The following is a 17,044-nucleotide window of genomic DNA, read 5'->3' as shown; positions in this document are numbered from 1 at the left end:
CATTCAGAGCCACTCACCCGGGCCATTCACAGCTGCTCTGTGCACAGGTCCCCGTGCCTGGAGGGAAAAGCGTGTAGCTCCAGTGAGACCCAGGGCGTTACCCTCCACCCTGCTAGATTTATGTCCCCGGCTCTGCAGAAGGAAATGGGTGTTGGGTTAGAGCAGGGAGGCTGGGGGGTATCTGGCTCTAAGGGAGGGAAAAGGCATTGGGCTGGAGCAAAGGGACTGGGGTGCCTGGCTCTGGGGGAGGGGAGGGGCATTGGATTGGAGTGGGAGGGCTGGAGGGTTCCTGGTTCTGTGGGAGGGGTGGGTGCTTTGGGTTAGAGCAGGGAACTGGATGTTAAAACTCTGGCTTTCCTTTCCTGTACGTGGGCAGTTAGATTGGTTAGATTTGGGGGTTCCAGTCTCTGCTCTGTGAGTACTGTGATAGGTGGTGCCTGGTGATGGGCGTGGGAAAGGGAGGGATTCTGGGAAGCAGGATTCCTGGGTTCCTTTTCTAGCCATGCCACTTCTTCCCTTAGTGCCTTTATAATTTCAAATGGATTGTACTTATACTTCAGTAAATATTGTATTAGCAGTTTGTTTGATTTGTTAAAATTGTGAAGCCAAAACAAAAAAGTAATCAATATAATGGACTTCTGTTGATACGTGTTTTAGTAGTTAAATTCCTGGACTGTTATTGCTCATTAAAAGTGCTGTCAAATGGGTAGAAATCAGGCAAATATTGCATTTTATTAATGTAACCCTTCTACCAGGTAGCGCCGGCAGCAGCCAGGGCCGGGTTCAATATCTAGGGGTCCCTTTTCATCCATCTCACACACAACCAGCTCGAGCCCACACCCAGTAGCCTGAGAAATTCACACACTCCTGGGTGCCTTTGAGAGGCAATGCTTCCCCACTCGCAAGCACAGAGTCTGAGTGTAGAAAAGAAACTTTTAATGAAAGAAAGAAAGAAAAGTCACATGGCATTAGCTTGTGAAAATGCCATAACCAGAGTTCATAACCAACTCATGAGTAACTGTCCCAGCTCAAATGGATTGAGCAATGTCCTTTGCCTTTCAGGCTCACTAGTCCAACAATGTAAGGGTCCCATTCACCTACCCAAGCATTCTCCGTACCCCACTTCAAACGCCCCACTTATAACTCTGTCCAGTCAGTGCGAACCCAGACATATCACCCTGATGACTCCACTCATTGAGCCTGAGGCCATGTCACTTTTGTGCTACTCCTGTGGTCTGCTTGCTCCACCAGCCACCCTGCTGGCCACCTGCCACTTCTTCTACTGGCCGCCCACTCACCTGCTGGTTGCTCCGACCAGCCACCCTGCTGGCCACCAGCCACTTCTTTTACCAGCCGCCTGTTGGTTGCTTCCACCAGCTGCCCTGCTGGCCGCCTGCCAGTCGCTTCCGCCAGCTGCCCTGCTGGCCACCTGCCACTGCTCCTACCGGCCACCTGCTGTTTGCTCTCACCAGCTTTTCTGCTGGCCTCAATGGGTCTGGCTCCAGGTCACACCAGAGTCTTTAGCTCTTAGTGATTTCAACTCTTTAGCCACCACTTAGGCTAGCAAAAAGATTCCAGCTTTCACTGGAATAACAAAAAGACTCCTGATGGAGTCTGCTTTAGGTCTATCCTTAGAACGGGGGGGAGAAAGAGACAGGCTGAACCAGTCTTGCAGCTCATACTGGGCAGGCATGAAGCAGGCTGGCTCAAGCCCTTTCCCTGCCCCCCCAACTAAGTTCACTCAACTCTGGAAGGGAGAGACTTGTTTATCTGAGACCCCTTACAATGATGGTCTCTCTCCTGCAAGCACTCATGTCATATTTTACAGTTCCTATATTTAGGGGTAGCATGGTTTGTGACCCCACACCAGCCAAATTAGTTACAATACACCACACTCCATTCTAACAACCGATCCTCCATCAGCCCTGGCTGAATTGGATTTACATAACCACGCCCCAGCTTCCTTCCCCATCCCAGCATGAGCTGTATTTACATGTCCACAGTTAATTATCTTGCAGGGCTAAACAACTTCAGCTGGCTGCATTGCAAGCAGTCCTTCAGTCCCTGCTTACATTAATATCAACAGAACTGACTTAAATGGGGTCTCTGTGTTATGTAGTCTTGCCTTAATCTTTGTATTCATGCCCGTCAGTGTGAAATAACTTATTTGCATATATTTGCATATATATACAACCACACTTAAGTTAAGACTCTCATCATGTGCTATGGATATCATTGTGGCCCCAGGGTTTCCAAAGTTGAGTAGCCCTAGAATACCTCATCATCTTGTCACTAGGTTACCTCCCCCATTCAGTAAGAGTCCCACATGTTCCCTGACCACCTTCTTATTGCTAACATGCCTGAAGAAACCTTTTTTGTTACCATTCACATCCCTGTCTAGCTGCAATTCTAATTGCTTTTTGGCTTTCCTGATTATACCCCTGCATGCTTGAGCAGTATCTTTATACTCCTCTCTAGCCATCTGTCCAAGTTTCCACTTTTTATAAGCTTCCTTTTTGTGTTTAAACTCACCAAATATTTCACTGTTAAGACTCACTGGTAACCAATCATATTTGCTTTTCTTATTGTGCATCGGGATGGTTTGTTCCTGTGCCTTCATTAAGGCTTTTAAAATACAGACAGTTCTCCTGGACTTCTTTGCCCTTCATGTTAGCAACCCAGTGGGGGAGAAAGACGTGAAATACCAAAGAGAAAGGAATATGAGACAAAATGGCTCTTGACACCTGGCATGCTTCTATGAATGGGCAGAATCTTGTTGCCTCCAATGAGGTCATTAGTTACATGCAGGTGCAATGTGCTTAAGTGAGTTTAGTAATGTCTCTCATCCATTCCACTCCTTCCATTTCATGCTTCACAGTTTAATTTCATTTCCACCTCTGTAGCACAGCAGAGTTGTTAGCTATCCTGTATTTCAGATGCCTCTTCAAATTCAATTACAGTTTTATTCTGTCATTTGATATGTCAGTGAAAGGAAACAATCAAAAAGACTGACACTGATCATAATCTGAATTGTCATGCCCAACCCTTGACAGAATAATGAGTTAGAGTCGGTGTCAGTCACTCCAGGGCTCACAACTCGCCAAACTGCCATGGAGGGTGCAGCAAAAATGGTAGTTCTTTCCCTGTTTGTGAATGAGACAATGTACAGCGCTTTACAGAACACATTTCTCTGCTTTTCTCACCATATGTGTGGACAGATGGGTTACTTTCTCACTTACAAACAATTTTAGTGTGAATATGTGCGACTGTCCAAAACCTACTTCTAGGGAACAATGAATCTCAGGAATTTACTATTGCTATCAAATATGTTGCATTTTATTTTTGCATATAAGAAACACATTTTTTTAATTCAGCCCTGTAGTAAAGGAAGTTTCTCTTTTAGCCACTTCATTATTTTATTTTCTGTCCATTTGGGTTGAAGTACATTTTAGCACAGGCTATTTCCAGCAACTTAGCAGTTTTTGCCAGCATCAAGTGGAATTCCTTCTCTGTTCAATTTGTTTTAATAAACCATAACAAAACATACAAATTAGAAGATAAAAGAGAAATAAAGTTGTGGTGCAAACTACTAATTGCTGGATATCTGTGTGTCCTTCATTCTAGAATGCTGAGATAGGCAGGCTTGTGTGAGAACAAGGGAGGGTGAGAATAATCTTCTGTTTTAATAGACACTGGGCTGCACTGTGAAAAAATGTCATGTTAACAGTTTGTTCTCCCACTTTCTTCAAATAAATGCAGTCTTTTGGAATCACAATGATAACAAAACAGACACATAAATGTGTTCAAATACTGTAAAAATAAAACACATTCTTGCCAATGGGATATGCAGAACTATTACAAAATTTAATTCAGGGCCATGAATAATGAGCTGTTCTTATTACAAAGAGCAACCAATAAAACAATCTGAAGAAAGCTTACAGCTATTACTGATATATCAGAAGGTTTAAGCCACTGCTTTTTAAAAATATAATATATATGCTGTATTACTTGAACGTACTTCACGTCATATATTGAAGTAGTATATGTATGAAGAACATGTTGCTAACAAGATTGAAACACAGAGCTAAGCAACCTCCTTGGCAGTTACTTGATAAATTATTCTGTCCAAAAAACCAAGGGCAGTGGTTCAGTTCATATTGTAGGTAAGGGATGAAGAGAGTCTACACTGCAACAGGACTCTCTGGAAGTATTCCGACCTATTGAGCCTCTGCTTCTGGAGACTTATGGGTTGAGCACAACAGATCAGAAGCTTTGCCCCCATTTCACAAGTGTAGCATAATTCCCCCGTCTCTCACCTGGACAAGTACAGAAAGGAAGGGTGGTCAGCAATATTCCTGCTAACCTTTTCCATCATGTGCAGATTTTTTCCATCCATGTGCAGAATAAACACTGGTGGTCAGTGTCTTGTCTGCTACTGTCCCTTTCCCTCCCCATTTGGAGAGTCTGACACTGCTAGTAGACCCTGGGAAGTACATCTTAGTCAGCCACTATGCAGGGGCACAAAGGGAGAGCAGCTCTTTCTCATGCTCTCTGCTTGCACACCTCCAGCTCAGCTAGCTCCTATAAATCTTAACAAGAAAGACTCTCATCAACTTCAGTTAGAGCTAGGTCATACCCTGACACAGAGTGAGCCAGTGTCCCCAAGAGGTGGGTTTAGGTTTAGGAGGTAAATCTGATTTGAATTGCATGGCCTCAACACAGGAACCATGCAATAATTCCAAAGGACACTCTTCCCTTTCAAATATTTTCTGATGTTAGTATCCTAAGACAGCTTCTAAGAAATGTCTTGCCCCTGTGTTAGTGTAGCATTTTGTATTTCTTATTCATTTGGCAAATGACAGAATCAGTGCTGAGTTCTGCGGCCACCAATTCAATGGAGCTTTGGGATCTAAATTCCAACAGGATTCTAGTACAAAAACATGAGGTTACCATTTGCTTTTTCTCATCTTATACTTAACAGAATAGGCATGGCTGACTTTTAGTTATTGCAGAAGCCTCTTAAGCATATCAAAGTGAAATGGTTACAGTAAATTAGAACCTACAACAAAATGGGATGTTTCTTTCCTTCTTTTCCTTTTTATAGCTCTGCCAGTACGGGGGGACTTCTCAGAATACAAAGTGCCTACAAATCACTTGTGCCACTTCAATATAGCTCAGTACTGTGATTAGCATTCACAAAGGTGTTAAGCAAGTCTAAATGGCAGAAACAGCACGATACAGTACCTGTTCAAAGCTAAAATGATTTGCCATGGCTGCCAGTGGAGTGAACAGGAATGGTCACTGAGATTAATAGTAGAATAATCTGTTCCTGAATTCTGTGACGGATTTTTCCACAAAAATATTCATGTTCTAGGGGAGACTTTCACTCAGGAGCTTTCTCCTGAAACCATTAGTGTGCCTGCTGGCTCTGGTCTACACTAGGACTTTATTTTGAAATAATCCCGCCACAGTCTAATTTGTCAGTGAAGCATCCACATTACCAAGCCCGTTATTTCAAAATGACGGGTTGCAGAATTCGAAATCTGTACTCCTGCTTTTCATTAGGAATAATGCTAATTCTGAAATAGTTATTTTGAAATAATCAAAGTATGGATGCTCCAATGCAGCTATTTCAAAATAACTATGCCCCAGAGTAATTCAACCTAATTACCCTCCATTGCTTCCTGGGGGTCTAAGTCCAAGGTAGCGTGTCCACATTAATGGAGCCTTCTTCAGACTGATTTCAATGCTTCCCTATAGCTTAGTTCAATTTTGTTAAATTGGGATTCATTAAATTGGGATTTGTTAATTTCAAAATAGTTTTCTAGTGTAAACATGGCCCTGATAACTCTGCTCCTGGTACTTTTTTTTTTTTATGTTGCTAGGCCTAGATGCTCTGAGACATTGCCACTGCTATAGTCTGCTCTTTTCACACTATCTGCAGCAAGGTGGAGCTATAGCAGGATTGATCCAGCAGCAGCAGTCTCCCTGTTCCTTTTTGCTTTGAAGCTTTATCCATATGAATTCAAATATTTGCAAGTGTTTATGAGAATTCACGTACTTCAGAAGGTTAGATATACTATCTTTCCCCCTGGGGAACACTGATATTTGCAGATAAAAAACAGTTAAATTGCTATGCAGAAGCAAATGTTTTAGGGGGAAATCAGTGAAAACTGGAGGGAAGCCGTAAACCATTTTTTCATAGTGTTCAACCTTCAAATTCAGCAAATCACAGCGGCAGTAAGCAGAGAATTAGCAGAAGGAAGTAGAGAATTAACTAACATGCATAACATTACCAAGTGTTTTAATAGGCTTGGCAATGAGGATTACAGGGTGAAAGAGAAAGCTTCACATATGGAAAGAGGATTCTGGATGCTAGTGGTCTCTGAACTTAGACATTTGCATGGCAGCCTAACTTTCCAACTGTTTTATGCAATGATTAAAGTTATAATATACAGTGCTGCTTAATTCTTTGTGGCACTTAATTTGGACGAGAGGAGTGAATAGCTGACTAATTGGAACACTGCTTAACGTACTGTGACCAACATGTAATCCACTACTTGAACCATGAGCCACATATCAAGAATAGACACAACCCCACTCAGTTTGATTTAGATCATGCCTTGTCTGTCTTTGCATAGCTGCTTAATGCTAAGGAAGGCCATAAAAGAAGGAACATGCTAATAAGGGTCAGCTGCAGCCATGACTTTTATTACTGGATTGACAGAAAGACACATTAAATGTCAACATCAGTTCCATAGATCAGCTGTGCAATGTTCTTATGCTAAACCCGTTCAGGTGGATGATTTGAAGTGTACTTGGTTTTCATGGCCAGCATTTCACAAAGTGTAATTTGTCTTGGACAAGCCATTGACACTTACTGTACAATATGCTGAAAGAATCCTTGATGCTGCTCCACATATGTGGCGGTTAGAAGATAAATGAGGAGAAACTCAGATGATTCTCCAAGGACTAACAAATGGTGCTTGCTCTTAATTCTTATAGATCACCTAAAATTCTTTCTATTTTGGTACTTTGTTTTCAGTGTCACAGGTAGCAGTGATTACTAGACATGTCAAATGCTGACACCTTCTCCCCATGTGTCTGTACTCCTCTGAAATGTGGTCATAAAAGTTCCAGCTGTATTTCCTGCATCAATGGAAAAGCAACTTCAACACTTCTGATTATTTTGGAGTCAGAAATTGAGGCATCATTGATTGGTTAGAGAAAGTGACACTGCCTAACAGGAAAATGGCAATTGAACTTCTATTCAATAGATTCTGTAAGGCTAAAATCATAGACCTGCTACTTTTCTCTGCAAAGCCATTACTGAACTCAGTGGTCGCAGAATGAGATCTCTCTCTAAAAAAAATCTTTCCTTAAAGTTTCAATTATTTAAATCAACATAATTTTAAAAATCTTATTTATTTTTATCTATTCATCCTGTTTTTAAAAAGTGTATTTTTCTCAGCTCAAAGAAATACATGAGCAAACTCACTTTGGCGTGTAATTGTCACTTTCTCATTCTCATGCATTGCTAACATGTTTGGTTTGCTAAGATGGCAAGGGAACATGGTTTTAAAAATGGTTTTCATCAGAATTTAAAGCAGCTTTATAAAAACAGTCTTAGGTTTTGGAAAAGCTTATTTTTACAAAAACCTAAATGTGGGGCAAATTTAATCTGATAATGTCCCTTTAGATGGCTTTTTCCAGACAACATTTGTGTGTATCTTAGACATATTATTGATTCTCTTTTTTCTTTTCCTGATACATTCTTAGAATCTCACTCAATCAACTCTTTCTCTTCAGCTTTCTCCTTGTCACTAGAGACAGAGTTTGTGCTGTCACTTGCTTTTTCACGTTACCACTATGTTGCATTGGTGTTATTTCACAGCAAAGAAGGATCCCAATTCAGCTTCCACTGCATTCAATGAGAAAACTGCCATTGACATCAAAAAAGTAAAATTAGGCTCAATTCATTTTAATGAACTCTCCTTTGGATTCCCAGCATATTTCCAACCCCTGCCATTGTTACCTCAGTACTTGTCTGAGTTGAAACACTGTTTAGATTTCAAGGTGTTCAGGACTGTTTTGCTTTACTCGGCAGCTATACAGTTTTTGTGTTTTGCATTTAAAGTTTGCTATTACATTTCTTACCATCCAAGCAGTGACAAAGTCTCCCATCCACGTTCCTACAGCTGCAACTTTCATAAAACTTTCATTTCTGATGCCCATGAAGTCTGTTATGATGTATGCCCTGTGGAAATAAGCACACAAATTGTAAGATATGCACATTCTTTTGTTATATGTGAATATGGTTGTACTACCATGTCACTGTTTTAAGCCAAAAGATTGACAAAAGTTTCTGAAGACTGTAACAAGATTTTATACTTTTCACTTCTTCCTCAATACAAACAGAACTATACACATTCTGTCAGTTGGAGAGTTCCCATGATAATAAAGCCCTTTCCTGTCTCTTTAAAAATAACTGAACCACCTAACCTTAAATTCTGTGAGTCATACAACCACATGTCTTTTATCATAGTGGTACAAATACCCTTTTCCTTATTCTATTGAGAAGCAATTGCTTCATGTTCTTGTTACATTTCAAAATCTTCATGGACATATTTCAGGGAAGGACTGAGGGTATGTCTAGATTGCACGCTTCTTTTCAAAGAAGCTTTTCCAAAAGAAGCTTCGAAATAAGCTTTTCCAAAAGATCGTCTAGATAGCCACAACTTTTTTCAAAAAAGTGATCCGCTTTTTCAAAAGAGAGCACCCAGGCAATCTGGATGCTCTCTTTCGAAAAAGCCCTGTTTGCGGTCAAGAATGCTTTATTTCGAAAGAGCTCTTTCAAAAAAAGGCGTTCTTCCTCATAAAAAGAGGTTTACCACTGTCGAAAAACCGCCATGTTCTTTCAATTTAATTTCGAAAGAATGCAGCGGCATTCTAGATGCAGGTGAAGTTTTTTTTTTAAAAAAAGGCCACTTTTTTTGAAAAAACTCTGTAGTCTAGACAGCCTCAAAGTTAACAAAAACAAAACAAAAAGCTAAACCTTCTGATCAAGCAATGGACCAAATAGAGTCTGTAACATTATTCAATGGTCTTCTATCCACTTCAAGTTCATCACAAAAGGAATAGTTAGGAACTACATATTCCAATGCTAAATTTTGAAATGTCTTTCTTACTCAGAGCTTAGTGCATATTTATTTCCTTTATTAGCAATCTTTTTATTTATTTTTAAGAAAAACCTGTTCTTACTGATTTATGTAAGAGCTAATATGCTGAACAATAATAGGTCTTCCACTATATCTTTTCAAGTAAACATGTATTTACTGGCTTCTTAAAACAACAGATTATATAAATGTTATGTATAATAAAAAATATGTGTGATGCAGCCGGCTGACAATAACAATTTGGAAACTAGTGTTAGCAACTGTGCAAATCTGAATGCTTATTATGCCTCCATCACCATAGTATGTAGGGCAGGGCTGAGCAAGATGTGGCCCAGGGACTGGATCCAGCCCACCTAACACTTTGATCCGGCCCACAGACTGCATCTAGCCTATTATATCCTGCTGCCCATACCACTGAATTTCAAGGTGGTGGCTCAGGCAGCAGAATCCTATTTAAATGGTTCCCGGCTCCCAATTGTGGAGCTACCCTGGCAGGGGCTGGTACCACAAACCCCAAATTGCCACAGGTAATGGGGAGAGATTGGGAGCTGTGAGCCTTTTGCTGTGTTTTTAATTCAAAATGTCAGGCCCCGGACAACACTTGTGGAGTGGCTAGTTCCCTGCCCCGCCCCTTCTGCCTTAGGCTCTGCCCCTTATGGGAGTGGGGCTGGCCCATGACCACATACCAAAATTCATTAAGTGGCTCCCCTGCAAAAATTATTGCTCACCCCAATCTAGGGCCAGATCCTGCAATTGTATCCATGACCTTTGTGCCTATATGGAACCCTATTAAAGTCAAATCTTGCCTGCATGGATCCAGTAGCAGGATCTGACCCTGTGTATATATTTGGGAACAGTAAGGTACACGGTGTGGTAATAACCTTAAACACCAGTTTAGAGATATCTTAGCCAGCCTGTCATTAACAAAACAAAACATGACGGTGTCTGTTTTGTTAATTGGTTGAACAGCATGTAAATGTAATCTTAGATTTCCTGTTGGACTCCTCAAAAAAGAGAAATGTTATAAGCAATTTTTAAATGAGTCCCATGAAGTCAAAGTAAACATATGATTAACATAACAAACAGTGGTGATGCCTGATAAGTGACATCCAAAAAAGCACAATCGGCCTGATCCTCCACACCCTGTGTCATCTTGTATAAAGCTGAGGTAAAACAATGTAATTCTGGCAAGTAGCCTTTTAGAACCATTTTCAACAGGTGTGGCAAATGACAGCACAAGGTACTAAGAAGTACAGGATCTCACTCTCTCTGAAAATCAGGCCACTTCTTTAGCTTCTCCTGCATAAGGGCCTGGAACGAAATTCTGGGGAATTTCCTTATGTGGTTCTTTGCCTCCCCAGCTCACAGCCCCTGGCATATAAGTGTACAAGGGTTCATGAGAGCCAGCCATAGGCAGTTATGCAAGACTACTGTAAATTAGTACAGCCACTGAAACAGGCAGAATTAGGAAGCCAGTAAAGCCACTTTTATCTCTCCCTCTTCAGGACTGGGCATTCTGGGTTGCCTTTCCTGAGACGCGTAGCACAGATTTTGACCCAGTCTGAGGAAGGGACATGCTGACCCAGATTAAATCCATACACGCAGTGAAAGGTCAAACTTGTTCTTTCCTGAGATTTTGGCTTTATTGAGAACTCACTTAGTATTAACGAACATAAGCCTCAGCCACCCAGCCTTTCCTAAAAACTGGTGCTGTTAATAAGCCACACAGACCACAATGAACTAGCAGAAGGTACATTCCACTTTCTGTAGGTTCTAAATCCTGCAGAGTGGCCCCTAGACACAGACGCCTTAACTCACAAATGCTATCTGGTTCCTTTCTGTGAAGGGCTTTATTTAAAAAAAAAAAACGTGCATTTTTAGAATTAATGTAAAACTTGACTGCTATCCACTGCAATTGTGCAAGGACTGGATCACATTATGAAATTTCCAAGTATTCAAAAAAGTCCCTGTACCAATGCAAAATATTAATCAAATGACAAATGAATTACTACAAAGAAACCATTGTAATATTCAGTTAAGCAGCCCAAAAAAATAAGAATCAAAATCTCTGTCAGAAGAACAAAAGAAAAGCAAAATTCTGGCATCATTTACAGGTATCAGGAAGCAGATTTCACAACTGTGGTGACATGGACATTGAAAAATCATCTGAATAAATTAACTTTAAGAGCATTCACTATATCCGATGGTGTACATCAGACAGCTTCTCCTGAAGAAATGAAGCATACACTGTTTATCACATTAGTACTGTGACCAGGAGAATTTACCACATAATGTAAAGTAATTCAAGAAAATACACCCTCCACTACACACATCTTCTGAGGGTGTGAATAAGCAGGATGGATAAAAATCAGTGACGTTTTAAAAATATCAGATTTTTTAATTTAAATAATCTTTTTTAATCATCAATAAAATATTAAATTTCTCATTCAATAATAACTTTTACAATTAAACCTTATCACAAACATGTTACACCTCCACTTTCAATCTCATAAAAATCAATCAATGGCTCTAGTCTGTTAAGCTGAACAATTAGGTCTTGCTTCTTGAAAAGTCTGGGTCTTCTGTTTCTGTTTCTCAGCAAACAGAAACAGGAAAAAACAGACACAGGCTGAACATGATTGTTTTTGTTCTGTGCTTATATGGTGATGGACCTGGGCCAAGCACAGTAGAGTTAGTTAGGGCATTGTCTCATGACAGAAAAACAATGGCTACATCTACACTGGCGCATTCTCGTGCAAAAACTCTTTTGCGGAAGAGTTCTTCTGCAAAAACTCTTCCACAAGAGAGCATCTACACTGGCATGTGCTTTTGCACAAGAGATGTGCTTTTGCGCAAGAGCATCCATGCCAGTGTAGATGCTATCTTGTGCAAGAAAGCTCTGATGGTCATTTTAATCCAGTCCTATAGTTGTTTTCAATGGGGCTTAGTCCAAAATTAAGTGAACTCTAAGCACAATCAGTCTTAGGGTTTTTTTGGTAACTTGTAATAAGATCTGCATCAAAATGATAGTGGGAGTTTGGAAGATGAGAACGAGTTGTAAAAGTTTTAAGGACACCATACATTTAGTGTTCTGAGCACTAAGGACAGCCATTAGCTGGCAACTCAGAAGACTGCTTAAATTGCAAATGTGAAATATTTATGTAACATTAAAGATTTAGCTTCATAAAATATGTTTGTGTGATTAGTTATTACTATTCCTAATGTACTGCTGCTGCATCTGCAGCTTGACACAAGTAATGATTATGTACTATTTCCTAAATTGATAAAAATCAAGTTATCTAAAAAATTACACACAAAAAATACCCTCTTAGATATTATGAAATGCTGTACTGAGCTGTATATTAACATGTTTTAGTGGTCAGATTTGCACCATTGTTTGAAGAAATATGTGAAGAAGTATCAGTGGGAAACTTGATTTAAATCACTGTTTTTTGGTGATTTAAATTGTGATTTAAATCAGTTATTTAAATCACTGTGATTAAATCAATTCACACTGTGAATGAGTAAGAATTCCCTTAGAAGGCTGGAAACACATCCTGAAAACTTACAGTAGGATTGCAAATCCTTCTGAGACAGGAAAAAAAAAGAATACAAGCACAAAGAAAAGGAACAATGTCAAGATTACTAAATCCCCAAGATCATCCTACTTTAAAGAGCAAGGATTTCATAATGGCTGATTCTTGGTTGTTCCAGTCAGTCTCCCTCTGAGACTTAGGAGAGAAAGGCATGCTGGGAAATAACAGGTTTATCTACAATATCCCCTTCTCAGCACTGCCAACCCCAAGCATTCAAAAATCGTGTCACACACCATCCTGAGATTGTCTTAACAATCAAAATATGTTCTCAAATAATACATCCGGGGTTCTTTTTCTCTTCTATTTTTTGAGCCTTTAGGTTTCATATTTAAGCTTTCTTCAACAACCCTAAGGACTAGAAATTAACTTCATTTTTTTAACGAAGGCACAAATTCTCAAGTATTCACCTGACACCATGAATCAGAAAATCAGAAAAATGTAAGGTTGGAAGGGACCTTAAGCCATAAAATCCAGCTCCCTTCACTGAGGCAGGATCAAATAAACCTAGATCATCTTTGACAGGTGTTTGTAAGCCTATTCCATTGCTTAACTACCTTGTTAGAAATTTGTGTCCTAATATCTGACCTAAATCTCCCTTGCAGCAGACCCCATTAGTTCTTGTCCTATCTTCAGTGAGAACAATTAACAAACCTTAACATACTTGAAGGCTGTTTTCAGTCCCTCCTCAGTCTTCTTTTCTCAGTATTAAATATCCCCAGGTTTTTTTTAATATTTTCCCACAGGTCAGGTTTTCTACAATTTCTGTTGCTCTCTTTTGGACTCCAATTTGTCCACATCTTCCCTGAGTACAGTGCCAAGAACAGGACATAGTACTACAGCTGAGGGCTGACCAGAGCCAAGTAGAGTGGCACACTTACCTCCTGGCTACGTCTACTGTGGACCCACGAAGCGTCCATACCTCAAGCGCATTTTTGCGCAAGTAAATTTACAGTTCATCGACAGAACAGAGGACTTTTTGCGGTCTGGGTAGTCCTCTTTCTATGAGGAATAATTCTTTTTTGCGCAAGAGTTATTGCGCAAAAAGGTGTGTGTGGATGGGCAGCAGGGTTTTTTTCCGCAAAAGCAGCCTATCAAAAGAAGCACAGGTGCCCTGGTGGCCATTCTGTTAATGGCAATCAGAGCTTTTTTGCGAGGGAGCGTCCATGCAGTCTGGACGCTCTCTTGCACAAAAGCACACCGTTTTTTTGATGCACTTTTGAAGAGTGGGCACACTCTTGCACAAGACGTTTTTGCAGAAGATCTTGTCTGAGAAAAGCTTCTTGCACAAGAAGCCTGCAGTGTAGATGTAGCCCCCATGTCTTACATATGATACTACTGTTAATACACCCTAGAATTATATTAGTCTTTTTTTGCAGCTGCATTACGTTTGTGATCAACCATTTGATGTGATCACCATTTTCGGTGAAGATTGAAGTGCAACCAGCAACTTCAATCTTTTTGATGCCATCAGTTATTAACTCTCCTTCCCAACTATGTAGAGATCCTACGCTTTCCTTCATTTTTCTCTTGCTCCTAATGTAGTTAAAGAATATGATCTTATTTTCTTTTATGTCCCTTGCTAAGTGTAACCCATTTTGTGTCTTATCCTTTTTTGTCCATTTATGCTTGTGCTATTCTTTTGTAATCCTCCTTAGCAATTCTTCCATGATTCAACTTTATGTAGGATTCCTTTTTGATTTTCAGGTCATTAAACAGCTTCTGATAGAGCTATATCGGTCTCTTGCTATTTTTCCTAGCTTTCTTTTCACATCAGGATAATTTGCCATTTTGCCTTTAATATTGTCTCCTTGAGAAACTGCTAGTTCTCCAGACCTTTTTCCCTTGGATTTTCTTCCTATAGGATCTTACCTACTAGTTCTCTGAGTTTGTTAAAGGCTGCTTTAGCTGGGGCTTTAAAAAGAACATAAACTGCCTTAAGATTCATGGTAAAATTATGACGGTTGACAATAATATCCAAATATGGAGAAATATCTGGAAGGAATCCAGTTGTACTGATTGTCCACTTTATTTTTGGTTTAGTTTTCATCCTTTGGCTCTGTATCAATTTGGAGGCAGGCACCTCTAAAACAGACCTTTAGTCAGGATGTGGACCTTTTGTTGTTTTGGAACAGGGAAAATATAAAGACTACAGGTATCTGGTTGCATAAAGTTTATCCTCAAAAATAAAGTGTAGACTAGAGCACCCAGGAAAGAGTGCTAACCAATTTCAAAATGCCATCTTCTCTGACCTGCTATACCAATCCATAGCTTTTGCCATTTTCTCTCTCTCTCACACATACATGGTTTAAATATATAATAACCTTATATAAATGATGCACTTGATTTTAAAAATAAGTATAGTCTAATTTAGATATAATGTAGATGAACATAAAATTGTGGATTATAATTAAAGTAGTAAATTATTATAAAGATGTTATTAAGCAATATAACCTGGGTATAATTTTAGCTCTATTCATTAACTACAAATGAAATTTCATCTAAAACATCAGGAAACAATATCTGGCTTTGTCATTTCCTCATTAGAAATGAGAAAAGGAATGCAATACTTTCTATTCCTTTTTAATGCTACTGGCATAAAATTATTCTGTTTCTTTTATGTTACCCTTGAATAATTTTAATTTGAGAACACAACAAAATATGTAATGGCAGAAATTTTGGCCACTATTAGAAATATAAATTTTTATTTGTTTTCAATTACTGCAGTCTCACTTTTCAAGAATTAATTAAAGTACATATTTTCTTTAAAGTACACAGCACCATTATTTGATTTTAAAGAATACATTTTCACAGTGCTACCCAAGGGATTAACTTCAACGTAGCAAAATCCTCATGTGCATGCAAAGAAGCAAGTTTGAGACAAATTCTCTTTTGCCTGATCTCCACTGATGCTCGCCACTAGTAACAGCAATAGTGGAAAGTATGTAATGTAGATGGGGATTTTTACCTAAATGCCATGAAACTCTGGTTACAGCTCAGAGCAGATATGAGACAGTGGTAAAAAACACCTGACTCTATGCAAGTTACAGCTTCCATCAGTGCTGCCACAGGTGGAGTTACACCAGTGATGAAATATGAGTCCCTTTTTGGCAGTGCCGACAAGGACCTAGATTACAATAAAAGACAGAGGTACCTTTACACTCATGACCAAACTAGAAGACTTACCCAGCATTGCCCTGGTCCAGCCTAAGGGTGGGGGGGAGGGCGCACAGGGAGACCTCCCAGCAGTGCTCCTGGGTCTGGGCCTTGAGGTGAATGGGGGATGGCATGGAGGCCTCCTGGCGGCACTCCCCAGGCCTGGGACCAGGGGGCAGAAAGCGGGCGGTGCAGGCCTGCTGGCATGGCCATACTGGGTAGCCGTGCGGTACTGGGAGGAGCTGCCTCTGGGTTCTCTGGGGGAGTGGCAGGACTGTATTGCTCCGCCCCAGTGGTGCTCCAGGGGGCACAGCCGTGGGACCAGTGGGGCTCCCACCCCTAGTCCAACAGTGGGGCTGACAGCTGGAGGGGGAAGGATTTGGGGCAAGAGGCTCACGTAGCTGGACCAGTAGCTGTCAAGATGATGAGTCCCATCCCCAGCTAGCCACTGCCTCTCTGGTATGGCTGCCCCCTGTAGTCACTCTGCAGTATATCTGTCCTCCGCATTCATTGCCCCCAGTGGTGACTGTGCAGTATTGTGTCTCTTGTTATGGAAAATAATCAAATTTCAGGCACTTCCCATTTTCCTGCAACCCCAAATCTTGTCCTTGATGTAAGTAAAAAGAAGCTGCAAACCAAATCTGGTGGTCTTAGCTGTTACTGTTTAGGAGGAGTTCTTAACAAATGGACTCGCAGACAGACAAACAGACTCATGGATGCCTCTAAAACAGGGCTGGGCAAAATACGGCCAGGGGGCCGGATCTGGCCTGCCAAGCCACCGGATCTGTCCCACGGACTCCCTTGCTGGGACCCTCAGGCACACCGCTGCCACAATTTAAAACACAGTCCCTGCGGGTCTCTGCTCTGCAAGGATGGGGAGGCTTTGTGCGATCTCCCCACCTCTAGCCTAATCCTCAGCTCCTATTAGCCAGAAACAACCAGCCAATCGGAGCTGAGCGATTGGCCTGAGAGACTGGGACAGTGCAAGCCTTTTTCCCCACCTGGAATTGAGAGCCATGTGGAGGGAGCAGCCTGTATTTTCAGGTGGTCTAGGGCTGCAACAGGCAGGGAGCCCAGCCTGCCTTGGGGATGCTGGTGCCTGTTGGCCAAGAGATACTT

The 17,044-nt window shown here is 40.7% G+C and overlaps 1 protein-coding gene across 3 annotated transcripts in view; it reads right to left on the bottom strand.

The window, feature by feature from the left end:
• The window catches only part of TMEM117 (transmembrane protein 117), a 372,578-nt gene that overhangs the window by 180,098 nt on the left and 175,436 nt on the right, over positions 1-17,044 (bottom strand). For all 3 annotated transcript variants that reach the window (XM_006126495.4, XM_075930343.1, XM_025186333.2), the window contains one exon: positions 8,158-8,257. In XM_006126495.4, the coding sequence (XP_006126557.3) occupies positions 8,158-8,257 (100 nt within the window). The remainder of the gene's footprint in view (positions 1-8,157; positions 8,258-17,044) is intronic.

The sequence above is a fragment of the Pelodiscus sinensis genome, chromosome 1, assembly GCF_049634645.1.
Source record: "Pelodiscus sinensis isolate JC-2024 chromosome 1, ASM4963464v1, whole genome shotgun sequence".
NCBI classification, from domain to species: domain Eukaryota; kingdom Metazoa; phylum Chordata; order Testudines; family Trionychidae; genus Pelodiscus; species Pelodiscus sinensis.
The sequence above is the reverse complement of the archived record's forward strand: the minus strand, read 5'-3'. Positions and strand labels throughout refer to the sequence as shown.